Source organism: Parus major, chromosome 1A, assembly GCF_001522545.3.
Source record: "Parus major isolate Abel chromosome 1A, Parus_major1.1, whole genome shotgun sequence".
NCBI classification, from domain to species: Eukaryota; Metazoa; Chordata; class Aves; order Passeriformes; family Paridae; genus Parus; species Parus major.
The window spans coordinates 20,614,910-20,641,398 of NC_031773.1; the positions used below are offsets into that span (position 1 = coordinate 20,614,910).

General features: G+C 37.6%; 1 protein-coding gene across 1 annotated transcript in view; it reads left to right on the forward strand.

Moving 5' to 3' along the window:
* Positions 1 to 1,222: 1,222 nt before the first annotated feature.
* ATP6AP1 (ATPase H+ transporting accessory protein 1) overlaps positions 1,223 to 26,489 on the forward strand; it is a 49,362-nt gene continuing 24,095 nt past the window's right edge. Inside the window, exons 1-6 of the mRNA XM_015629052.3 lie at positions 1,223 to 1,486; positions 7,406 to 7,532; positions 7,635 to 7,703; positions 13,110 to 13,303; positions 14,346 to 14,389; positions 17,861 to 17,946. Of these exons, the coding sequence (XP_015484538.1) occupies positions 1,374 to 1,486; positions 7,406 to 7,532; positions 7,635 to 7,703; positions 13,110 to 13,303; positions 14,346 to 14,389; positions 17,861 to 17,946 (633 nt within the window). The 5' untranslated portion in view covers positions 1,223 to 1,373. The remainder of the gene's footprint in view (positions 1,487 to 7,405; positions 7,533 to 7,634; positions 7,704 to 13,109; positions 13,304 to 14,345; positions 14,390 to 17,860; positions 17,947 to 26,489) is intronic.

Here is a 26,489-nt window from a genome sequence, read left to right on the forward strand (position 1 = left end):
GTGTGTAAATTGGTTAGTGTGTCAAATATTGTCCTTCTGCAAAACTGAGTATTGTTGGAAATTCTGCAATTCCTTTATTCTGTCTCGGTGCTTCTGTTTCTACCTCTGTTTTTGAAGTCTGTACTCATCCTTAAACAAACAAACACTGCCTTGTTAAAGGGAACAGATAGGATTTCTAATATATCTCTGAGGAGGAGAGGAAAAAGTACAGTTAAAGAGTTAAATTCTGTGTTACGGAAAGGTAAGAAGACAAGGAACATGACAATGCTACCCTTAAAATTATTTTTTTTTCCTGAGAAATAAGATTTCAGATTGAGTTGATGAACAAATTGCCTTATTAGGCACCCATACTAAATATACTGTGATTCAAGGCAAATGGATTTCACTAATTTGGCTACATGTGCATGATTTAGACATGTCTTCTGACCTCTATTTGTGTCTTTTTGTACAATTTTCATTGTGCTTCCTTATTTTCCCTTATCACAACTCGTTGTAACATAGCTCAGAACTTCTTTTGTGTATGATCTCTAACATCCTGTTCTGATGGTGAGGAGGCATTTGTGCCCAGAGCCAAACACGTGCTGAGGCTGCTGCTGCCTAATGTAGTCACAAGGTGTAGAAACCGCTCAGTGTTTGGCAGGCACAAAAATAGTCTGCCAGAGCAATTTGCTTCCGGGCATGAAGGAATTCTCTAAGACTATTTTGATCTTGCATGAGACTTGTGAAATACTGAAGTTGTGTCATGTTCTGAAGTGATTATAATTTGCCCCTGACTTTAGATATTTTTGATTTCTGGGATAACATTCCTCCATGCAAAAGATAGCTTAAGAATTCTGTGTTTCAGTGGCTCTGAACGTGCCATTTTCTCTCTCTTCCTTCTTGCTGGAATCTGCAGTTTGTTGCAGATTTCAAACCTGTCAACACCCAAATGTGTGACGCCAGATCTCAAGACATGTGAAAAAACTAAGCTGAGGGAGATGATAATATGTAGCAGGGGAAGAAGATAGAAGTTCTGCAGAATGTATTTTGTGCTGTACAGAAAACTTTTCTGTAAACTCCATTTTGTAGTTGTATAAATGTTATCAGCCTGTGTAGGACAGGAATTTGGACTTCATGACTCTCCCTTATACTTGAAGGTTAGAGGAAACCGGCAGTGCTTTCACTGCAGGGAGTTTTACAAGCTGCTTAAATCACAAACCTGGAAGTAATAAAAACACGAGTAACTCGCAAGTTGAAGTGAAGGAAGTTCATGTTTTGAAAATTCCCCCGGCTGTTGCAGAGCAGCTGAATGCGGCTCTCAGCAGCCCAAGCGGGAAGTGCAGCTGTGCACACCCTCTGCAGCTGCCCAGTTCCGTGCGCACCCGCCCGGAGCCATGGCACGGCTCTGCCCCGCTGCTCCGGCCCTGCTGCTCTGCTCCCTTGCTGCGCTGCTCGAAACCTCTCTGCCACTGGATCATGTGCCCATGCTGCTTTGGTCAACTCAGAGGTAAGAAACGGAATAAAAGTGTATCCCTGCTCATGCTCCTGCTACGTGTGTGTGTGCACAGAATGTATTGTGCCATCGAATATGGTAAATCAGCTCTGGGAAGTAAAATTATCCAGTAAATAAATTTGCACCTTGGCCATCAAACAAGCCAATGGATGTTTTTACCAATTTTTATTTATAATTTTAGTGTTCTAAGCTGAGCAGAAAAAAGTAAATAAATTCTGTAAATGAAAAATATGAAGTAGATACGCTTTATTCACTCTAAAGCACCTTTCAACCTCCACTCTTAGAGATGTTGTGACTTAAAGTCACAACGTAAGGCAGTGACACAAAAAGGAGCTGACCAAAATCTCTCTGGAAGTTTTTTAAACTTTGTATTTCCTAACTTCTGAACCCTGACTTTTCACTTTAATGTTCTTTTTAATATAGGTTCTTAAGTACATTGCTATATGTATGTGCATCAGTTGTTAGAAGCAACTGTAGTCTTGACAGATCCAGAGACACATGAAATTTGAGGCTTTGCATATACTTATGAAATAGGACTTTGAAGCTGTTCTGGAAGAAGCAGATATATACCTCTTTCTTTCTAACCAGGAATTTTATTCATGCTCACTTTAAGGATTTTGTACCATTACTTGGGATTTCCAGAAATATGGCAGGCTGGGCAATGCAGTAGCTTCAGGTGGATACTGGATATGTAAAGTTGTCAGAAAAATATGGCTCACTTATTTTACACCTTTGCCATATGTTTATTCTTCTTTTATTGATTTCCAAAACCTGAAACTCTGCATATAGAAATCTGCAAGTTTTGAAAAAGTTAGATTTTACAGCTTTTGCTTTGCTTTTTCCCCCTAGAAGAAGAAGAAAAAAAGAATGTTTCAGCCTCAAGGCAATTTTATATTCAAAATTCTTAGTGAGTCACCCCTACATGACAGGCAGTCATATGAGTATTAACCCCTGTATTTGAAAGCAAAGTAAATGTTGGAAAGCAGTGTTAGGTTAAAAGTGATTCTAAGTATCTTAGAAAAGATCAGTGCTTCCTTTGTCCTACTTCCTGGTTTATACAAAAAACATACCTGCTGTATATATAAACAAGATCTTATCATTTAATCCCATGTGGTAATAAAAGCAAATTTTCCATCAAGATGCAATTAGAAGCTTGTTCTACTGCAGATTTTTCTGGATTATACAAATCTAGAGCAAGAAAACCAGGATACTGGACTAGGTAAACAGGTTCATGTCTCCAGGAATAGAACCTTTTGTGGAAGAAGTGTTCCTCCAACCATGATATCTGCATTTTGAAAGGAGAAGTTTTTGTGGGGCCAAAGTTAGTTCTGGTTAAGGTCTATGAAGCAACTGAAAAGAAGATTTTTGTTATTTTATAAAATAAAGTAACACAACAACTTTCTGTTGTTAACCCATAATTCTGTGCTTTACATCTTGGTACGTCACAGTGATGTGAGGTTTGCGCTGTGTGATCCACAGGCCTATGGAATTTGGAAATTACTCTTAAGTGTTTTAGGAAATTTAACTACAGAATTTCAGTAATTATGGATATCTGTGGATATCTATCCACTTTGTAGGAAATGTCCCACCAGTAAAAAAGTTTAGCAATTCATTAATTAACAGAAGTTGCAATTCGCTAATCTATTCTATCACCCTTTCCCAGGTTACCTGTTAGGATTTGATATTGAATAATTGAAGGATACTCCATTTTCTAGTTCTAGTTTAGAACTAGCCAGTGTTTGCCAAGCCATATCTCAGCTGTATTAGAGAATGTAAAACTTTAAAGCTTCTTTTATGCATTATTACTGTACTGTAATCATGCTATTAAAGATAATGTTAGATGCCAGATACAGGTGGAACCTGCAGCTGACAAACACATGCAGTGCACAAAGCAAGGGGAAGTGTGATATCAGTTCTCAGAGAGACACTAGTAAATCAAATACCTCTTTCCTCTAGAAAGAAAAATGCAGATCCTTACTTGAAGAGTAAGGTTTTTTTTTCAAAAACAACATTCTTTTTCATTTCAACTAGGGAATAACTCAGTATGTCACACTGTCCTGTTTTTCACAAAAGAATGTATCACTGGATATTCTTCAAATAACTCACATGGAAAATTTGACCTTTATTTTAAATCAGCCTTTAAACTAACGTTCCCTGGTTGGGTTTTTGAAGCAGGGAAGGTTGAGAGGCTCTTCTTGCATATGATATACAGAACAAATTTGATTTAGCCATTTTGAACCAATATTCAAAAGAATTTCCCTCCGCAGATAAAGAGAAGGAGTTTGAGCAAATAAATTCATTAAAATTAGCTTTTGTGATTGCCCCCTCATGTGTTTGTTTTAGGAATGACTTTTTCCTACAGTCTTTTAAAATATATTACTTCTTTTTTTTTTTTTTTATGCTATGCTTATATAGAGAAAATAATTCTTTCCTGGCAAACCCAGGTTATAAGTGACTTTGAGAAGGTGTTAATGCCAGTTAGTACATTTGCACTGTTTCCCAAACTACAGGGACTTTACAGATAAATCTGATGAAAGAAGGTGTAAGATAAAAAGGAAAAAAATTTTAACTATAATTTTATTGGATGCCTATGGAGACTCTGTGTGCCAGCATAAATGCTATTTTACTTCCAGTGAGCAGGGGAAAACATGATTTCTTAGATGGTAATCACAAGGTGACTGATAGACACAACTGACAAGAATAGCTCGTAGGAAAGAGTTCTGAAGCCAGCTACAAAGCAGAAATGTAAGATCATGAGTTAGACTGCTAGAAGTCTTGTTATCTTCCCATCAGCCCTTCTAGTGGGTCCAAATACAGGAAATCTTGAATCTTTCCTTCCATCAACGTAATTGCTCAAATTTCAGAAAGAATACTGTTGAGGAAAGAACATATTGTTGTCATGTCAGAGCAGTGAGGTATAAGAAAGAAGCAAAATATCAAGCTTAGCTTACTTTCCTCAATTTCTTTAGGGTCTTGTTTGATTGTTGGAGTAAGGAGAGAACAGTTGAGTTTTAAGTTTCCTCAAACTTAAAGATTCCTTAGGATTCCTTCCACCTATATGCTCCTGCACACACATTGAAGTGCAGACATTAGCAGAGACACTTGTCATTTTGAGCCCCGATGGTGCTGTGGCGGGGAGCCTGATGCACTTGGCATGTGGATGACTGTCCAAGACTGTGTGTGTGTGTTTGGACACAGGATTTTGTGTGAGCAATCGATAACAGCAGTCAATATGTGTGCTGGCCTGCTGCCGGTTTCACACCGTGTCGCGTGTCACTGAGGTGAGGAGTTCAGTGGGATGAGCTGATTGCGTTCAGGGAAACACTTCGTTGGTGTGTCCACAACCCCTGGGCACTCACAGATCTCCATTTCTCCCTGCAGTTCACAGTAAAGCACCCAGTAAAACCTACTGACCAGGCAAGGAAGCTGGGGATGGGCCGGAGCAAAGTCTTCTGAGGAGTGGCTGAGGGACCTGGGGGTGTTTAGCCTGGAGAAAAGGGGGCTGAGGGGAGACCTTATTGCTCTACAGCTGCCTGAAAGGAGGCTGTAGCAGGTGGAGGTTGGTCTCCCAACTAGCAAGGGATTGGATAAGAGGAAACAGCCTCCAGTTGCACCGGGGGAAGCTAAGGTTGGATATTAGGAAAAATTTCTTCACTGCGAGTGTGGTCAGGCACTGGAACAGGGAAGTGGTTGAGTCAGCTGTAAATGTTCTAAAAACACGTGGATGTTGCACTTAGGCACATGGTTTAGCGGTGGACACGGCAGTGCTGGATTGGCAGTTGAACTTCTTCATTTTAGAGGTCTTTTCCAGCTTAAATATTTCTATGGTTCTATTTCCTGTCTGAACCTTGCTGAGAATGTTGTTGCACCAAGCAGACAGCAGCAGCCCCCTCAGTAAAGGATGTAGCCTTCCCTCCTCCCATGCATAGTGTTCAGCTAACTGTTAAAAAAGAAGAAAAATAAATGCATGCATAATATTGTGAATAGAAGTATTAGGCAAATGCTGCATTTTAATAGAATTATTAACCAACCGATGTAGATTTTTTTTAATGATGATGAAGTTACTAAAGTTGACTTCTTAAAAGTTAAGTGTCACAAAAGGTGTTTTCAAGGTTAGATAGCTAACAAGAACTGCTTCAAGGAAGAGGGAATTTCTTAGAAGCAAGTATATTTTAAAAGAGTATCGTTAAACTTCTGAGGCTTTGAGTTCACAGCAAAAGCCTTTACCGTTGTGCTGCTGCAAATAATTCTGCTTTATTTGATGTGCTTTCTGTTACCTTAATTGCAAGTCCCCAAAGCTCTCAAAATCTTCCTTTTGTTTTTTTCCCATAAGATTAGGTATAAAATGGATTTATTTTGTTATTTCTAAAATAAATATACCAAGATATCCAGTGTCATTTTCTTTCACACAAGCCATTTTTTATCATCTCTTAATTTAATCTATCTGCTTTCTTTTAAATATCATTAGTGTTTTGATGTGGCCATGCAAGTCACAAAGTCAGTATGAAAGTCATTCCTGAAGTCATTCAGAATCTCTGGGACCTTCTGTGTTTTTGAATATATTAATTTATAAGATTATACTTAATTTTTTGAAATTGTGAGGTTTGTCTTCTCTGAAAAGTTGATGCATGCCTGTTAGAATTTTTCAGTTGTTTATGTTCATAAATATAAGTTAATATGGATCTCCAAGCACAAATTAACAAAGAAGTGGAGATGCTGAGTAAAACTAAGAAAATATCAAGTATTTGATATTTGATAAAATATCAAAGATTTTCTTTATCCAAAAAACAACATTGAATGCCATCTATGTGTTCATTAACCCTGTTCTGCCTCCATATTAAAGGACTGCAAAGGTTGTTCCCATTCATGCTGTGCAGTGGCCATTTGAAAATTGCTTTGGGTTAGAAAATTTAACTATTATCTCAAAACTATTATCTTGATCAAATTGCAATCATACAATAATTGATGCTAGAGCACACAACAATCGCTGTATTCAAGTCTTTGTAATTAGAACTAGTTGGAGTGTCCGGAATACCTGTTTTCTCAGCTTTTAGCAATTGATGTTAAGATGGGTAAAAATGGAAGTATATGCATCAAGTTCACAGTTTTCCACAGACAATTTTCATTAGTCAAAACATCTAGAATAAAAATGTTCATAAAAAGTTTCATCCATATAGAGCCATGTTGCATATTGTTAAAATCCAAATGAGGTGTTGAAAGAATAATGCAGCCTCTTGTTTTGCCTGTTCTCTGTAGCAGCAAAACTAAATAGACGGGCTATATCTCTGTCCAGTCCTCATAGTGACAGGCTGGCAAAAGAGTTGTAAGCTGGGTGCCTCGAGTCATTCCATCAGAAGAGCTCCTGCTGCTGGAAAGGTGGCTTTTCTGAGTGGCTTCTGTAGAATGGATCCTTCATCATGAAAACCCTAGGAGAGAACCTGTTTACAATAGCACTGAAATACGCTTCTGCTCACAAAAGTTTTATAAAATATACTTGTTTATGACAACTTATGATCTACTCTGAGTTCTACTTCTCCTGACCTCCATCTTTCAGCACTGCAAAGTGTTTTGGGAGTTGGGGTGCTGTCTGGGAATTCTCCCTGAATGTTTTCAACACATTCTTCTTCATCACACCTAGTAGGTAACTGTTTTTTGGAAAGATGCCACTCTGCTGTTGTACACAAACGAGAATAGAGAGAGACATTACCCCTATTCATTCCTGCTGTAATACAGTCAATTTGATACAGGCATAAATGGGCAAGCTCTTTTGAGTAGAATGAAAGTAAACTGAACTGCAAAGTTGATCTTAAACCAAAGATGATGATTTCATTACCTGCCACTGCATATTTAAAGAAAGAAGAGATGTCATCACTGGCAGAAAATTTTACAGAAAAAGGAATTTTTCCTTTGTAGATCACAGTGGAATCCAGACACTGCTGTGCATGAAGGACAAGTTGTCTCAGCACAGGAGCTGATGGTACTCTTGCAACCTCTTATCACCCAGAACTCCAGAAACCTCGTCTTGTTCCTGCAAGATAGGGTACGTATACCATTTTCTTTCCTCACCAGTACTGGGCACAAGTCTATACCTAAATGAGATGCTATGGCTCCTTCTCACCAACCTACTCTCTTTGTTTTTCAGCTTAGCACAGATGATTTCACATACTTCAGTGAATCCTATGGCAACAAGAATCCATTTCAAAATGTTCAGGCAAGCATTTATCTCTTTTATTTCTTTATGTGCAGTATTTAAACAAAAAAGTAAAAGAAAGATGTAAGAAAGATGCAAAGAGACAATTACTGGCAAAAGGGCACTGAGTTGCAAAAGTTTTCCTATTTATTTCAAAATATTGAGATTATTCCAGTTTAAGCAGATGTGTTAAAGGAAATAAACAGAGTTTGAAGATACATGCTTTGTAGCTATTATATTTTTAAAGACTGAGTTTTCACAATTCATCATAACTGACAAAATTATTCTTAAATGTGCTGCAATTTTCTGTTGTAAAAAACAGTATCAACTTCAAGATCAACACCCCAAAATTCTGTTTTGAAGTCTTAAGAAGAAAAGAACTTACAGGAACCAATCAATTTTTTCTTATTTTCAGAATTTTATACCTATTTTGTTTTTACATAAGTTGAAGCTCATTCAGGGAGTTAACTGTTTTATATTTGTATTAAGTTAATATATCACTAGATGCTATATTGACTTAATCATGAAAAAAGATAATGCTAGTTGATTCACTTGAAATAAACTCCAGGCACAGAATTTAAGATGGAATCCTCCTGAGTCAGTCAACATCTTCAAATTCTGTCCTCACTGAGAAGGTTTATAGATTTTGTGCAGAGCATCTATGGTTGTACTTACATGACAGTTTATTGAAATGTAATTAGACAAAATGTTCACTTGTGGAAGTCATAAAGACATTCCTGGAGGCAGTGCAGGATGAATGTAATATTAGTAATGTAAATGGTAGCACAGCACACAAGGAGATGTAAATTCCCAAGCACCACACAGCAAGCACTATATGTAATTAAACAGATAAATATTCACATAATACCTGTCTCTACATCTGTACTAAGAGCCTCACATCTTCCTTGTATGACTGGAACTGGAGGTATTAATCTCTTTGTCATATAACTACATTTTAACATTGATGCTAGAAAAGAAACAATTATTCAGAGTATCTCCATGGGTTTTCTGAGGAATGAATGGGAGTCATAATCATCTGTACTGCAAGGATCAGTGGTTGTGTCTGCAGGCAGAAGCACTGGTTTTTCTCTGCTATGCCTTATCTTCTCAGGGTTTAACATCTCTGCAAGGCAGTGTCTGGAGCAAATTTTTATTGTTGCCTGACTACAAAACTGGTTTAATTTAAGCTATTTGATGTGCATTGCAATGCATGACATTGCAAGTTCGTAATAATGTGGTGGGCTTATTCAAGTAGGCCCTCGGTGTTTAAGAGGCATATCAAAGTAATTAAAACATTCTTGTTTTGACTTGTAATCAGGACTCCATCAGCACTGCAGATAGAGATTAAAGGCTTTAAGGTCTAGAGATAAGTCCAGAGACTGACAGGTTTAGAAATCAGGTGGTATACCAGGGGATTGGGGACCTAGTGAGGGCTGGTGAGGAGATCCTCAGCTAATCAAAAGGCCATGTTTAAATAAATCTTTGTCTGTGTCTCACAGACCAAAGGCTTATACCCAAGTTTTTAACAATCTGAATAAATGTCAGCAACTGTTTTTTTCCTGACCTTGCCTCTGTTCCCTCTCTGTCTTGGAGATGAGAATTTTCTCTGTATTATGGCTTCTGTAAAACTGGAAAGTTTATTTTTACAAATTCCTCACCTTAACTCCAGCACTTCCTACATTTTTTCTGTTGGATTTGGCAATCTTTAATGCTTTTCTAGTGTTGTTTGATGGAAGTGAGGTGCTGTAATGTGAGTGAAAGAAAATGAGATGTATAAACTACATAATTCTTTTTCACCTAGGTGCCCATGGAGAGAGTTTTGTCAATATCTATTGCATAGGTTTTAGTTCTTAGGGCCAGAAAAGGAACTTTGTAGTCATCCATATTGGGAGTAACAGAGTCTGCAAAAATTTGCTCGATTGCTATTGTATTACTTGAACCCCACTTGAGATACTTTGGGTAAGAAATCAATTCTTAATCATGCTATGAAAGATTGCAATAACATTCACACAACACAGGACAAAGTGAAGGTTTGGTCTGAATTTTCTCACTGGGGAAATTATAATCCCTGATGTTGCATAATCACAAGTTTTTTACCTACACAGTCTATATCATACAAGTTATCAGTGAAGCTATAATAAATGTTCCATTGCTCTCAAGCATCCTCCTTAATGAACTTCAGAAATGCAAACTTATTCATAAACCTAAGCTGGAGATTTCATTTAGAATGTATAAGTGCATGGAACAGCATGTGTACCACAAGAAGAAAGTGTTATTTGAGAAATGGTTATAGGTTTGTAAACCCCAGAAACATTTGCAGATATTCTATTTGTTTAGCTGCATTAGCAGCAGTTCTGAACTTTTGGTATCAATGGATTTGCATGCAATAAAAGAATCTTATTCCAGTTAATACAAAGGGAATCTTAAAGGTAGATCATTTATCTTGAGCTTTCAAACAACTTCTAAATTAAATAATAAAATACAAAGATTAGCATTTGGGGAACTTTGTCAAGCACCCTACAAACTATTTTTCTTTAATATTAGCTTTGGCTTTCCCCAGAAAGTGCTCAGGTCCTTAGAACTGCAGTGTATATTAACACACTCCAATTAGTGGCCAGCTGTGCAACTACATAATTATGACTGTAACTCATTGCCACTTGTAGTCTGAATACTCCATGCTATCCTCACTCAGTGGTCATAGACCGAGCAGTACTACTTAGTCATGTGTGATACAGAGGCTTTAAAAAAGTTTTGATTGTCTTTATTTCCTTTCTTTTAGTTTTATTATATCATTTTTTGACAAGAGAACATGCACAGAACTGCATAATAATCAAGATAAAAGTTCAAAATAGATTTATTCCATGACATAATGAGGTTTTGTTCTCTAGCCTTTTCTAAAATACTATTAATATTTGATTTTTTCAGTCCTGATCATTATCAGCCTCTGAATTATCATTTTCAAAGCGCTGTTGTAACTCTCAAGGTTTCATTACTGAAGGGTGACACTCAGTTCTGAGTCTCTTACCTATTACTGTGTATTCAAAATTAGGTTTGTTTTTCTGTCACCTTCTACAGTGCTAAAATCAATTTACATTGAATCTTATCAGTTACTCAGTTGCCCAAGAGGTTGCACCAGAAGTTGCTTCTGTAGTTCATCAGTCAGACACTTCCTTTACTAGCCTGAAAAACAACATAATGAGCAAGTTTCATTAGCTCAATATTTACCTTTTTATCAGAATTTTTTTTTTTTTGGTGAAAGCCACATCAATCTTTTCCCCAGCACAGTCCTTTGTTATTGTTATAATCTGTATTTTATGCTTTGGAATGCTTTCTCCCATTTTTGGACTTCAAGTTTTCTTCTTGACAGTCCCTTGGATCTGTCTGTAACCCTCAGGAAAAAAAAAGGTGTCGTGTTTCCCTCTATACAGTAAAGCATGGAGATTTTTCCAATAATAGTTCCTGTAGCTGCAACACACTTTATCAGGGAAAGTACATCAGATCAATTTTCATTAAAAGTCTAACTTACAGCTTTATGCATACATTTGAAGGGCACAGCTACAGTGTAAAAGTTTGTGGGATAGATAATTGGAAAGTTAAAATTAAACTTTCTTTTCCCCTTCCTCCCCCTCCTTGCCCCTCTATTGTTCCTAGCTACTATATGGTTTTCTTTAGCAGAATGCAAAACCAGGTGTTTCTCAATATCCTCTTCATTCTCCATCCCCTTTTTGAGTTTTCATGTTTTGAACAAGCATGGTAGCTGAAATCTTATAATGTGTAAAGCAACATATGGGTATTGTAAAGAAAAGTGCACAATTGCCAAATGGCAAGAAGGACAAAGAGGCTTGGGATCAGACTGCCTGCCTGAGGCTGTTGAGCTGATACCCAGCTGTGTCTACTCTTCAGGTGAAAAGCAGCTGAATACCAGTGGCTGGAAGCTGGGACAGGTGGCAGTGCAGCACTGGTTAGGAGCAGAAGCACAATTAAGACACTACTCAGTAATGATACATTTTATATCTTATTTGGCATTAAATGAGTAATCTGCTTAATATATGTCTTTGGATGAAATGGCTGTTGCCATTCTGGCTGCTGCTGTGGGACAAGGGATTAAAATATTGAAAATAAAACAAAATCATTGAATTGCTCAGAATTTGAGGTCTAAATTCAAATCTGTAAACAAATCAAAATTAAATGTTTTATCTATTTCTTCCAGGAGAAAGAAAAACACAAAACACTACTCAAAACACTACTAAAAACACTACTAAAAACACTACTCAGACACCTGTACACAACATCAGTGTTTTCTGTTCTATTTTAATTTCTGCAGTTACTTTTCTATCAATCTGGTAAATCAGACAATGCTGCATAATCCTTCCATATGAGCATCTGTAGAAATGTGAAAATAAATATAGTATTTGCCTAGGAAGGAAGATGTGAGCAATTAGAAAGAACCAGAGCAGGCCAGAAAAGGGGTAAGCAGTCAAAGAAGAGACAAAAAGGAAAAAAATTAATAGTAGGAGAAAGGTGTTAGGAACAACACACCAATTGCATCAGAGGAAAAGAGTCTGTAACAGCCTGAATATCTGAATGTTGAGTCAAATGACAGACTTAATCTAGACTTAAATGTAGAAAATACAAAAGCAAAGTTAACAAGGTGTAAACTAGGACTCAAAGAAAAAATATCTTCTAATATTCATATTTGCATTGGGTTTCTTGGCAAGACTTTGCTAGTGGGTGAGCTACACTGGTGGCTTTTTTGACAAGCTGCCAGAAGCTTCCCTCATGTCCAAAAGTGCCAATGCTCCAAGACCTGCCACTGGCCAGGGCTGAGCCATCAGAGACACGGTAACGTATTTAAAAAGGTGAAGAAGTTACTGCACAGACACAATGGTGTTTGGAGAGGAGAGGGGAGGGGAGGGCTGAAATCTGCAGCTTTCTTTAATTATTAGTTACAAATTAGACATTTTTCTGTACCATGTGCTGTACCACTAGGATGTACACAAATGCAGGGTGTTTATTATGCATAGTATGAGTGGAGCTGCTGGAACTGGAGGTGTCTGACATGGATCTTTCTGACTTCCAAGAGCATTTAGTCAGAGAGTAATCTGAGCTTTGCTTCTGGCAATGTTCATAACCACTACACTCTTAGTCTGAGAACTTCTACATCGTCTGTCTCTCTTCTTCTACCATACATGTGGAAAAGGCAATAAAAATTTGGTGTTTCTGAGTGCTTTAAGCTTGCTGTAAGAAAATTCAGGAGCAGGTCTGTAAGCCACCATCAATCAGACTGGTGAGAATTCACATGCTGTTTATTGTGGAGGTTACTCACCTTAAATATTAAACTAAGGATACATTAAAAAAAGATTTTGTTTAATTATTATGTAACTTAATATTAAGCAAGTAAATAAACTTCTCATAAATTTATTTCAGGAAATTCTTCAGTCTTCTCCTTCATCTTTAGTTTTGCCAGCTGTTGACTGCAAGGCTACCCGGAATCTCCTAAGTGTTCTTCAAGAATCGGGAGATTGGAAGCTAACAAATGTAACTAATTTAAATGTCTCTCAGCTGGAACTGAATGCATCTAACCCAAACTTGCTGGTGGTTCAGCTACAGCCACTTGCCAGGTAGGAGTTTATCACAAACAGAACTGACCCACATGTGTGCATGATTTTTGGAGCTTTTGAAAATATCGGTTGTATTCAGGAAATTAAAAAAAAAACACAGTGGAAGCTTGTAGGGCTATCAAAATTGTTTCTCTTACAAGGACGAATTCAGTGTTTTTCAAAGTCCCCTGATGAGCTTATCAGGTATAATAGATGAATTATGTTGAGAAAGGCAGTCAGGCATTCCTATTTTGTCTGCCTCATTATATGAGAACAAAGGGGCAGCTAATAAAACTAAATGGCAACACACTTTTTAGCAGAAAGGCTCAATTATTTTACTCGACACGTGATTAACCTGCAGAATTAATTGCTAGAAGGCATTCCATGGGTCAGAAATACTGACAAGGATAAATAAGCAAGCAAATAAACATACAGACAAACCTGAAGCTAATAAAGAGCCTGATTTTCCATCATTATGGAAGGAAGAGGAGGGCTTTAATTCTTCATGTTTCCAGATCTATGAGGGTTGTGATTTAGCAGAGATAGGGAGACAGTGTTCCTTCAGATGAATGCATATTTAGAAAATACAAGGCATGGTTGCTGAACTTCTTCTGCTTATTCTTCTTCCCAGCTTCTTATTTGAGCATTTGTACATGTTGGTTTAAGATGCAGATATCAACGTGTCCTAAACAAATGCAATTCTAGCTGCCACGTCACTACACAAAAAGAGGTGTGATAACTATTTTAAAGAGCTCCTGTACAAATGTTAAACAAGGGGCCAACACCAAATGAAAAAAAGCTTCCCAGAGACTGATCAAAATAGTGTCAGTAGTATGGCTTCTCTGCTGCCTAGGAAATTTGACGGGTTTAAGAATTAGCTGAAGATGTCGTTCTTACATTTTTAATGGCTTTGCAGAAGAAAAGGATCATTAGGAGGAGATGAAAGGATAACAGAGGGACTGCCAGTAATCCTTTTATCAGTCAGTATCTTCATATATTTCTGATTCACATAATTCTTGCCTAGAAAGAAAATGTAATTATTTTTCTCCCTCTTTTTCTCTAGTGGTTTAAAAGAGATTTCCACTCTGGAAGCAGTTTCTGAAAATGGTAAGTAGTATTACCTAGACATAACTAACATTTCATCATCATTGAGCAGGTAGTATTCTCTAGTTCCAGGCTTTGCTTTTCTACTACTATTTAAAGGCTTTTATCCCACTTGCCTTCTACAGTATTTATAAGCTGTGGTTGTCTTAGTTTTAATCAGGCACTAAGTATCTGTGTCATGAAATTGTAAGCTTGATAAATTCACGTCTGCTTCAGGCATGGGCTCATTCTCTGAGCTCAAACCCTGCATCTCTGTGCTACTTGAGCTGCCCCCTTCGATCTCACCTTGCACACTGGCAGCTGGATGTGCCAGGTTCATCTGGCAGTTCCAAGGCCTTGATCTCAACATAGGGTGTCTGCATGAATAGGAAATGTCTTTTTAGTCTTTATAAAACAATAGTGATGGCCTCCTTTGCCTTTGATATCAGTCTTTTATTGGCTTTGCAGTGTATTAAACACTACTTGTTGAAGTTGAATCTCTCAATATAATACTATAAAAAACTTCTCTTGCCAACCATCTGGTTGAAAAAGAGGTGCCATACATGAAAATGGTACTGAGAGGCATCTCATTGCAGAGCTTCCACTTACTACTCTAAATTAGAAATCAAATTATAAAGCATGTAAATCAAAGTGGTAGTTTTGGAGGTTTACAGTGTAGTGGGCTGATAATTAAACAGTGTTCTTAGTGGCTATGACTGTTTCTGCTCAGAACTGGGGTTGTAAAATCAGAAGCAGATTTGAAAAACAGGGGAAAATACCTTAGTACTGAAATTAGTTGTGTATCGTCTTCTGTTTGTTTTTGTACTACCAAAATGAGTGGGTTTTATACTAAAACAAGCAGTTGGGTTTCCATCTCTGAATTGCAGAGGAGTTATTTTGTTCAATTTTCTGTCCCCAGAGCATACTGGGTAGTTGAGCCTTGGGTTAATGATTGTCTTAGCTAAACAGTGGCTTTTTCTTTATGGGACATTTCTTTCAACAGTTGCACAGATTCAAGAATAAGCTTCCCAAACCCTAGTGTCATAGTATCATAGAATATGCTGAGTTGGAAGGGAACTATTGGGATCTCTGAGTCCATCCTGGCCCTGCACAGGACACCCCAGGAATCACATCATGTGCCTGACAGTGTTCTCCAAATGCTTCTTGAGCTCTGTCAGGTTTGGTCTTCTGCTACTTGCTACATTGCAGAGCCTGTTGCAGTGCTCTGGGTAGAAAACCTTTTAGCTGATACCCTGCCTAAACCTCCTTTGACTTGGTTTCATGCCATTTCTTGGACTCTTATCACTGGTCATGAGTGGTGAAATCAGCAGTGCTGCCCCTTCTCTTCGCCTCATGAGGAAGCTGTAACTGCAGTGAGGGCTCCCCTCAGTCTCCTCCAGGCTGAACAGATCTCAGCTGCTCCTCATAAGGCTCCCTTTACCATCCTCATTGCCCTCCTTTGGACACTCTCTAATAGCTTTATATCCTTCTTATACTGTGGCACCCAGAACTTCCCCCAGCACTCGAGGTGAAGCCGCCCCAGTGCAGACCAGAGCAGGACAATCCCCTCCCTTGCCTGGCTGGAGATGCTGAGCCTGGTGCTCTCCAGGACAGGGCTGGCCCTCCTGGCTGCCAGGGCACGCTGTAGACTCATACAGCTGCTGTGTCAGGCTGCTTTGTTTTGGGAAAGCAAAGTTAAGAGGTGATCTGTGGGAGGATGGGAGAAAAGGCTACGCCAACTTTTTGGTTAGTATCAACTAGATATTAATCGGGAAGAAGGTGAGTGGAATAGAGAAGATGTACTTTTCTTGGCCAAGTACAGAATCTGCACTATTGTTCCCATGTAGGCACCTAATTTAGGTGCTCCAAAACATGGTGGACAGTCTGATCTCTTTTCTTTGGAGAATTTGAAAATACTTCATAAGAAAGGTAGAGTTCTGATCACAGGCAAAACAGAGATCTATATCAACTCTATTGTCAGAAGGATGTTCACAGAAGCTTCTACCTCTAGAACCTTCCTGAAGGCAGGAGTTATAGATGTTACTGGTAACTATAGTTACATGTAGCTCCTTTCTGAAGGGAAATGCAAATAACACATTATTTCAGAAAGCTATTTGTTGCTTTAATGAAAGAAAACCCAAAGTCAGTCTCTGCATTTTTATACATATTATTTTCTTTTGTTCTGCAAATTTTTGCTAGGGCTGAAAAGAATTTCTAAAATCTATGAATCCAGAATACAAAATCTACATTATATAATGTCTTGGATCTCTGCAACTGACATAATTATGGCAGTAGTTTTTAGGCAGTTATTTTCCTAAGTACATTTCTTATAGTAGATCCTCTTAGCAATAATTTTTAGAAGAAAAATTTACATAGCTATGATTCTTGACTGGTATGAAGAAATCAGTTCAGCTGAAACCCCATAGAAAAAGACAATGCCTGAATTCTTACAAAAGCCAAATATTTCACTTGGCCAGGACACCGTAATTTCAGTAAATGTAAGTGGTTAAAGGGGATAGTAATATAAACTCATAATTTCAGCAAATGCAAATAAAACTCAATTTCTGTAAAGTATAACCTCAAAATCTGAGAAGTTTGTATGCCTAGGTTATAAAATATCCATCTATCAGGCTGGTACGTAAATAAGAAGTGAGAAGGCACTGGAACAGTAAATGTGAGTTGGCTGACTTTCTTCTCAAGCAGTCCCAATAACAACACTAATATTGGTTCATGATTCACAACTGTTGTGCTCCTCATAAGCAGATGTTCGTGTTTCTGCATAAATATTGAAAAAATGTATTAGTTGTAAGTGTTTATTGCAACTGCTTGTGGTTTCAGAACTAGAGGAGGATCTTTTGTAGAGGCCTATTTGGACTGCTTTGAAAGGCCCTCTCTTCCTTATTTGATTTCTTCATTTTTCAGAAATATTTCACCATATTTCTCCTTCGGCCTCCAATGTAATGAACAGGAAAATTTTCTATGTCCTGTTGGTGGTGCAGAAGCAGGCTTTAAATCCACAGAAGGCAAAAGAAATACTGCTACCAGTATTATACATATCATGCCCCACACTAAATACTGAGTATTGTTTCTCAGTGGTAGTTACGTGTATTTTGTAATTCACAGAACATTACTGCTTAAATTTTATTATTTATTTATTGTCATTTGACTAACAGTATATGTATCCTGTTCTCAAGTGATTTCTTCTGCTTCTGCTTTTAACTGCCCAAAGTTCAAACTTTTGGGTATATTTTCCGTGGTTTTACTTTTCAGTTTCAAAATCACCCCTTTTTCTGAACTGTTATTTTTTTTATATTTGTGCATTTTTCAAGACACTGAATGTGTCTTATTCTATTTGTACCTAGACAGAATGAGCACTTAAGTTGCTTAAACAAACTGAATAAGCTTAAGCATCTAGCTCATTACTTCTCCAGCTACTGTAGGATTTTAGCTTTCTCAGCTTACAGTTTGTTGAATTATACATGATTCTATTTACAGACAAAATAATTGGAAGAGTGACCATGGATCTGCAGGAACGAGGGATTCATTTTTCAGTAATTTATACTGCAGTGAGACCTTCAAGGGTGAGTAATCTTCAGTGCCTAGAACTGTCAGATTTTTACCATCGAATAACTTAATGTTTACAGAAGAACTCTGTAGATGATTTTCAAGATTATACAGCCAAGCAATCTATATTATATGAGGCTTTGACCAGAAATGATTGCATGAGTTTTCTTATATGATGGCTATATCACACAACTATTGAAGCTTTACTGTTCTAGGAGACCATAAATTTGCCTTTGTCTGTAGAACTTATTACCATTTTTAAGAACTGTAATTTTTTTTTTTTTCAGTTTAACCCTAGTGGTTTTGTAGTGAGTTCTATGTAGAACATTATCAAACTTCCTAGTGTGGCTAGTTAATATAGACAGAGTGTTATTAATTAACTGAAGGCTACTAAATTATTCATTTTAAAATTAATTAGTTTAATTTCTTTTAATCAACACTTGGTATTTACAACTGAAAGGTAAAGTTTTCAGCCTTGCTGATAGTCAAAACATAATTTAGATATCACATCATATCACATTAACAATCATTAACAACGCAGGATAGTTATGCCGGGTTATCTTTTTGTATGACATACAGGTTGCAATCAAAAATATTTAATTTTTAATTTTAATGTGAATAAATAGTGGACAATCTCACCTTGAGAAAAAAGAGAGTTTCTATTAAGAAGAGAAACATTTGAAGTATGGGCTGAATCCTAAAAAATGCAACTTTGAAAGAAACATTATCTGTTTCAGATGTAACACAATCTGAGTTCCTAATATGATAATGGAATCATGGAATCATTAAGATGGGAAAAGACCTCCAAGATCATTGAATACAACCTTTGACCAATCACCATAACGTCAACTAAACCCTAGGTGCCGCATCCAGTCATTTCTTGAGCACCTCCAGGCATGGTGACTCCACCACCTTTCTGGGCAGTCTGTTTCAATGCTTGAGAGCCCTTTCAAGGAAGAAATTCACCCTGATGTCCCACCTGAGTCTCCCCTGGTGCTAGTTGCCTGGAGAAAGAGGCTGACCCCCACCACTCCTTTCAGGCAGTTGGAAAATGATAAGGACCCCCCTGAGCCCCCTCTTGTCCTGGCTGAACACCCCAGCTCCCTCAGCCACTCCTCATGTGACTTGCTCTTTAGACCCTTCACCAGCTCCACTGTCCTTCTCTGGACACGCTCCAGCCCCTCAATGTCTTCTTGTGAGGGGCCCAGAGCTGGACACAGCCCTCGAGGTGAGACCTCACCAGTGCTGAGTACAGGGGAAGAATGACGTCCCTGCTCCTGCTGGCCACACCATTGCTGATACAGGCCAGGATGGCACTGGCCTTCTTGGCCACCTGGGCACACCCTGGCTCATGTTCAGCTGCTGTCAGCCAACACATCCAGGTCTTTTGTACTCACACAGACTCATGAGTGTCCAAGTGGCACAGTGGGTCACTAGCTGCTTCCTCTTGGATTGCAGGGATTCCATTCTGCTCCCAGACCCTGTCTACCAGCTCAGGAGGCTGAGGATAACCAGCTGTTAAAGGCTGAGGCAAAGAAAGTACAGGTACCTCGGTCTTTTCCTGGTCCTTGGTTACAATGTTCCCCCCCTTCCCCACATCCAAGAACAGAGAATTTCCTTAGCTCTACTTTTATTGTTAATTGATTTATAGAAACATTTTTTATCTCTCACAGCAGTTGCCAGACTGAGTTCTAGCCGAGTTTTCAGCTTTCTAATTTTCTCTCTACATGACCTAATGACCCCTTGTACTCTCCCCGAGTTGCCTGCTCCTTCTTGGAAAGGTCATGAACTCCTTTTTTTCCCTCTGTTTTCCAGTGAGAGCTCTCTGTTCAGTGAGGCCAGTCTTCCTCCTTCATCAGCTCATCTTTGGGCACATGGGATGGCCTACTTCCGTGCTTTTAAGATTTCCTTCTTAATGTATGTCTAGCTCTCCTGAACTCCTTTGTTATTTAGGATTGTTCAAGGCATAGGTTTTGTTGACTCCCTTCCTCATTTCACCAAGAATTGTAAACTCTGTCATTTTGGGGTCTCTATGCCCAAGGCAGTCTCCTACCACCACACCTCCCACCAGCTCTTCTCTATTCATAAACAGCAAGTCTAGCAGGGCACCGTCCCTGGTAGGCTCACTCACCAGATGTGTCAGGAATTTATCTTCCTCACGCTCCAGGAACCTCCTAGCCTGCCTCTTCACTGTGTTGAGTTTCCAGCAGACATCTGGCAAGTTAAAGTCTCCCACAAGAAAAGGGGCTAGCAATCGTGAAACATCAGCCAGTTGCTTGTAGAATATCTCACCTGCCTTTCCTTGGTTTCGGCAGCATGAAAGACATTTGTGTGATTGTCTAGATCCAGCATGAGAAATGCCAACAGGATCTTGAGAGGCTGGAAGGTTTGTGTGAGGTAGCAGAATGAAAAATGCACTGCTATTCTTATTACAAGAATAAAACCCAGAAAAACTGTCTTTGGTGGGTATGGAGGGAAGTCCCTTAATCTTATCCAACAGAAGAGTGAGAGGCCACTTAAATGGGCTCCATAAATGGTCCTTAAGCCAGTAGTGGATGAACCCCTCAAAGGTGTTCTGTGTTCATTCAAAAGTAGCATGGGTTTTTGCATGAAGGTAGGATCTTGAACCTCTGACTAATCCAACAAGGTGATCACAATAGTCCCTTCAGGCTCTGGGGCAAAGGCTAATTCTACTTAAGAAAAATGAGAACTTTCTTTAAAAATGTACCCTCTGAAATTAAACACTACAGACTGGATTTTGGAGACCCAACTTAGGGAAAATCCAGTAGCATGAGGAGGCAAGCTCACACTGATATTCTGTATACTGTGTGTTTTTGTGGCAAACGAGAGAGTATTAGTCTAGAGCCTTTGATCTATTTATTTTTTTTAATAAAGATACAAAATAAAAATAAAATTTACTTTTTTATTGTGGCTCTTTACTGTTTGAAATCAAAGGCATGAGGGTGTTCTTAGTTGGAAATTGCATTTATAACAATTGGAATGAAATACATTTTTAATTAATGAAAAATTGGAATTAAGGGAAGGAATTTTTTGATCGATTTAAAAAAGATTTTAAATCTATGCATATTTCAACAGGCCTTCCAAATTAAAATAACTTAGTTTGAGCAGCTGAAGCACTTTTAAATAATTAAAGCAATGTATTTTAAGATGTTCTATGTTTCTAAAACATAAGCAATTTAAATTTTTCTCAATTGTATACATTTAATCCTTTATACATTTAATCCTTTATAAAACAATTTGAAGCATTTTTTGGCTCCTTACAAAAAAATTTAAGTTATTTTACTGCATTCAAGGTTATCATATTCTGTACAGAGCTAGGAAAGCCAAAGCAAAATGTACTATTGAGGGTTCATCACTCTGTGTATTTGCATATAACCTCTTTTTGGTATGTACTGCATATCTTTGGGTGTGCTTGAACTGCAGAAGGTATGAACTGTTTCATAACCATGAGTGAAAATGCTAACTCCCTTTGCTTAAAGACAATATTGCATGATCTAGAAGCTGCAGGATCACTCCCCAGTGATAGCTGAGATGAATATATATATAAGAAGTAAAAGGCTTTAATCATGTTGAGAATGATTTTCAAATGCACTGTGTAAACTGTATAGCTATCATCCACTGTGGAAGATTTTGCATTCACTAGTGGCCTTATTCTCAGTGATGAAGGAAATTAGCTTAAGAATTACACTTTAAAGAAAAAGGTAATCTCCTTCTAGATAGGTAAATTAATTTTATACAATAAAGCTCCCAAAAATAGTGATTTTGAGATGCTTCTTTTCTGAAAGCTCTACATCCTTGCTCTTGGGCTGTTTATGGCTTAATAACATCTCTGTGTTTTTTTTGTTTGTTCTTTCATTGCCTCAAGCAGAGAAAAATAGATGGTTCTTGTTCTGTTCTGGTTTCAGCATGATTGGATGGCTAGAGCACCTCTTCTTTGAGGAAAGGCTAAGGGAATTGGGATTGTTCAGCCTGGGGAAGAGAACACATCAAGGTGAACTAACTGCTGGCCTTCCAGTACCTGAAGGGAGACTACAGGAAAGCTGGAGAAAGTTTTTTTTTTTTTTTTTTTTTTTTACAAGAGGATGTATAGGAAAAAGAGGAATGCTTTTAAACTGAAAGAGAGTAGGTTTAGATTTGGTATTAGGAAGAAATTCTTTGCTGTATGGTGGTGAGGCCCTGAAACAGGCTGATGCCCCATCCCTGGAAATGTTCAAGGCCAGGCTGAATGAGACCCTCAGCAACCTGCTCTAGTGGAAGGTATCCCTGCCCATGACAAGAGGCTCAGAACTAGATGATCTTTAATGTGCCTTTTAATTCAAGGCATTCTATGATTTGAAGCTGGAAGAGACTGAAAGAGACACCACTTGGACAACTACTTGGAATGGTTTCACAAACCAGTTGATGGTTCCTCCCACTATCTCATAAAGGAACTGCCTTCCTCCAACAGGGCAACTGCTGAGTCTTGTGGCTCATGTTTTGAAATGCATTGACTTGTAGGTCTGTCTGACCTGGGATGAGTTGGGATCTCTGTGGCTGAGAGAGTGATTTGTAGCACCTAATTCTGGGCAAGTGAAGTCTATATGTCTATATCTGAAGTCATCAACCAGGGTTCTCTTTAGAATCAAGGGGTTTTTAGGATATGATCCTTCTGACTGTTTTGTAGGAGACCACTGCAAGATGAGATGAAACTCACTCTTAAAGGCAATCATCATGCTTAGGTTAGATCTTGACGTGTACAGATAGTCAGACAAGTCTCACTCAACATTTCTCATATTTTTTTCCATTAAAAACCAGAAACTTATCTCAAGATATGAGGAGTGTCTTTCCAACACTTTTCTTCCCTTTGAAAATCGTTTGAAAGCTTATTTTATTTTTTTTTATGAGAAGCAAACCCTTCTGCAGTCCTTGTTCTACTCTTTCATCGGGAGTTCTCATGAATATATGAATTTCTGTGTTCTCGAGGAGTTTGATCACGGTCACCCCTCTACTTTGATTTCTTCTGGTTAGCTTTTTGGCTTATGGTTTCAATGCATAATTTTACCTCACTGTTGGAACTGGAGAGGTTAAAAAGGCTGCAATGATTTAAGGACACATATGCTTCAAATCATAAATCTCATCAAGTTCCCCATCCTTCTGATACTCATAGATGTCCCTGTAACTTTTTTACTAGTTTTCTTCTGAAACTGCAAGACAGTTTTACAGTTGTTATCTTTTCTCAGTGAGATTGAATGCTGAAGGACCACATATTGCTAAAAGGAGATTTATGGCTACGTTCCATGATGATACTCATTTTGTTGACTCCACTTTTTACAGATGCATTGTGAAATGCTGTTTAAATTTTATGTACTGCCTCCACATTTTCAGAGAACTTCAGTTACCATCAGCTTTGGACTCCTTCATTCTACAAGCTGTCTGCTCTAGTTGGTGTTTCTGTGTGTTGAATCTTTGATACCACTCAGAGCCAAGCAGTATGAGTTATAGGAACTTTTTACAGCCAGAAGTAATATTGGAATCTGTCACACAAGTGGTTACTTTTGACACTTAAAAAGTATCTCTTGGAGATATCTTCAGGTGCTATTGTTTTGCACCTCAGCTGAAAGGAGTATGAAAAGTTTTTACCTGCTTTGACAAGTGCCTGTGGTTGTTTTCTTTGTTTCTGCCCTCTATCTAACACATTTTTTAAAATGTATTGTATTTTGCTCTGCTGCATCTTCCACTTATATCCAGCTCCCCTCTGTTTTGTTGACTATTCAGTTTATTGCTCCAAGGAGACTAAATGCTTCAATAGCCACCCTACTGACTTCACAGCTTCCAGCTAATGGAATGCTTTTGACCATTTAATATACTCAAACATTACATAACGTGAGCTTTCCCATGAATAAACATTATAAAAATGCTTATATTGCCATTTCAGGAGCTGAGATGTAGATTAAATATCCTCACACATCCTTGAATACAGGAATTGCCTTATTCATTTAGTCTTCTATTTTTACATTTGAAGGAGCTACTGGAATTTGACACAGTATAATAAAGCATTGGTGTTTCCAGCCTAAAAGAAGGAAAAAAAAAAATGGAATTCCTTATCCTTTGGAATGCCATTATAATAAAACATAAACTTTAACTTGTAGGAGAAGAATGTACATTTGATTATTTTCTAGCAAACTCAGTTTTGAGAATTTTTTTTCTGACAGAGTATTTTTAAAGAACTACAAAAGAACTGCTTGAGGCAGGTTGAAGCCAGTTAGTTGTCACTCTAGATGAACAAACATTTAGCCAAATTAGTTTCAAAATTGAATGATGAAAATGTGAGAGATTCTTGTTAGCAATTCTGTATGATTCATTCCATGTGTTAGTGGGGAATTCAGAGAAATAGCTACTGTTTTACCTTTAACTCTAGACTTTGCACCAAAGCAAGTTAAGATTCACTTCCTTTAAACATTTTTACAACTTCAGGTTACATTTTATATTATATATATATGTATGTGTTTATGCACTTCACTGCTAAATGAAGGGCAGAATGGGACTAAGCTATTATTTTTATCTGATCAGAACAGTTTTGTTATTTTCAGTTGCTATGCTTTTAAGGTGTAGATGAAACCTGTACACATTTTCCATGTAGATCAAATCAGAAAGTTGTATTTATTTTGCTTTTAAAACTAAGGACCAAGAAAACTGGGGTGGAGGAGGTATGGTGGAGAAGGACACAGGTAAAGATGAATTGTCTTAGGACTAAAAATTTACCAGAAATTGGTAAAATGCAGGGATAAAAGTTGCACTGAGTATTCTAAAAGCTACAGTCATATATAAGCAGAAGTCATAAACATAATAATTCAGAATGAAATTAAGGTATAAGGGTAAAATAGGATAGATTAAATAGAATGTGTAACTGTAAACAAACATATTTATATGACATGTTGGTAGGCATACTAAACACTTTCTGGAAGCAAAATGCCTAAGTAAAAAAAGTATTGGAGTGACAGAATAGAGCTGTAAAGAACTGATGTTGTGTCTTAAAGGAATTTTGGATTCCGGGAGACAAAGGTAAATATTCTGAGAATCCTGAAGACCTATTCTAAGAACAGTCTTTGAAGACTGAGGCTAATGCAATATCCAAGTAATATGTCTTTAACATTAGGATTAAAATAATCCATCTAGGTTTGAATTGATAAATTGCTCAATAATCTCCACTAATTATGTTGGCTGACACTGCTTATATCTGGACTACAAACCACTTCAACACAATGTATTAAAAGGTCAAATTATTTGTCAAAAAAGCATTTTTCCCGTTAGTCTCCTCCCCAAATAAGAAACATCCCAAACTGTGTTGTAAATACCAGAGTGAAAGAGGTGAGGCTATTAAAAGTAACAGTCATGCTTCAAAAAGCATAGTCCTATATAATACAGAAAATTAAAAGGAGTGTAAATTGCAAATTTAGTGCAGTATCATATGGCAGACCTAATGAGATTCAGAGGAATAATGTCCACAAGACACAAAAACTATTCATAAATACACATTAGACAGGAATTCTTTTAGAGAGTACTGGATCTAATAGAAAAGAGGAAAGCAGAAAAATGAGTGTCAATGCAAAGCAAAATGGCCTGTGTGTTGATCATAACAATGTTCTACCAGCTGTGGTAGAACATAAAGAAGTTCTCACTTCAAGCACTTTCAAGAGTCATTTAGCCTCAAAAGATTTTGCTGCTACTTCATTAGCAAAAGTAGAGATTTCAGAATAAATCAGTAAAACTAATTGTGTCATATCATCAAGGTCATATATTATTCTCGTAAATTTGAACTAAAATAAGAAACTGCCAGACTGTCATCATGATTTCTGAGTTACAATTTTTGAATTAAAATTTTTATAATATATATGGAAATTAAAAAATAGTTTAACCATCATGGAGGAGAAGGATGTTTCGAGTGTGACATGGGGCTGGAAAAGAGGCTCCATATGTCTGGAGAAATACATCCAGGTAAACCTACCTTCCATACTGATAAAAAAGGTTGAAACTGTAGTCATAAATATATGGATCTATGAAGAAAATATAATATGGTTTCAGTGCTTTCTAAGAGGCATAGAATGTGCAAGCAAAAGTGATTGTGTTGCTAAAGCAAAAAGAGTAAAAAAGTAGAATTACTTGGTACAAGAAGTAAAATCTTTAAAGGTAGGAAACAAGGGATAAAAATAAAGGATTCATGTTCACAGTGGGGAGTATTTGCCAGTGGAACTCTGTGGGGATTGATGTTGATGCCTGTGCTCTTCAGCAGAGTCGTTAGTATGGAAAGGGGGCTGAAATCCAAAGGTGCCAAACTTTGCTGATGTACTGACAAGTTGGAGAAACCACTCACAGCACTGCATTACTGAGTGAAGAAAATACAGATACAGTCCAGTCTGAAGAAAAGTAACATGTAGGGAAAACCTTAAATATGCATATTACACTGTAGTGAGTGGCTGCTATTTCTCAGAAGAGGAATTGCAGTACAAACGTGGGTAGATCTCTTGGAACATCCCAGCAGTCAGCATTAGGATGAATAGCA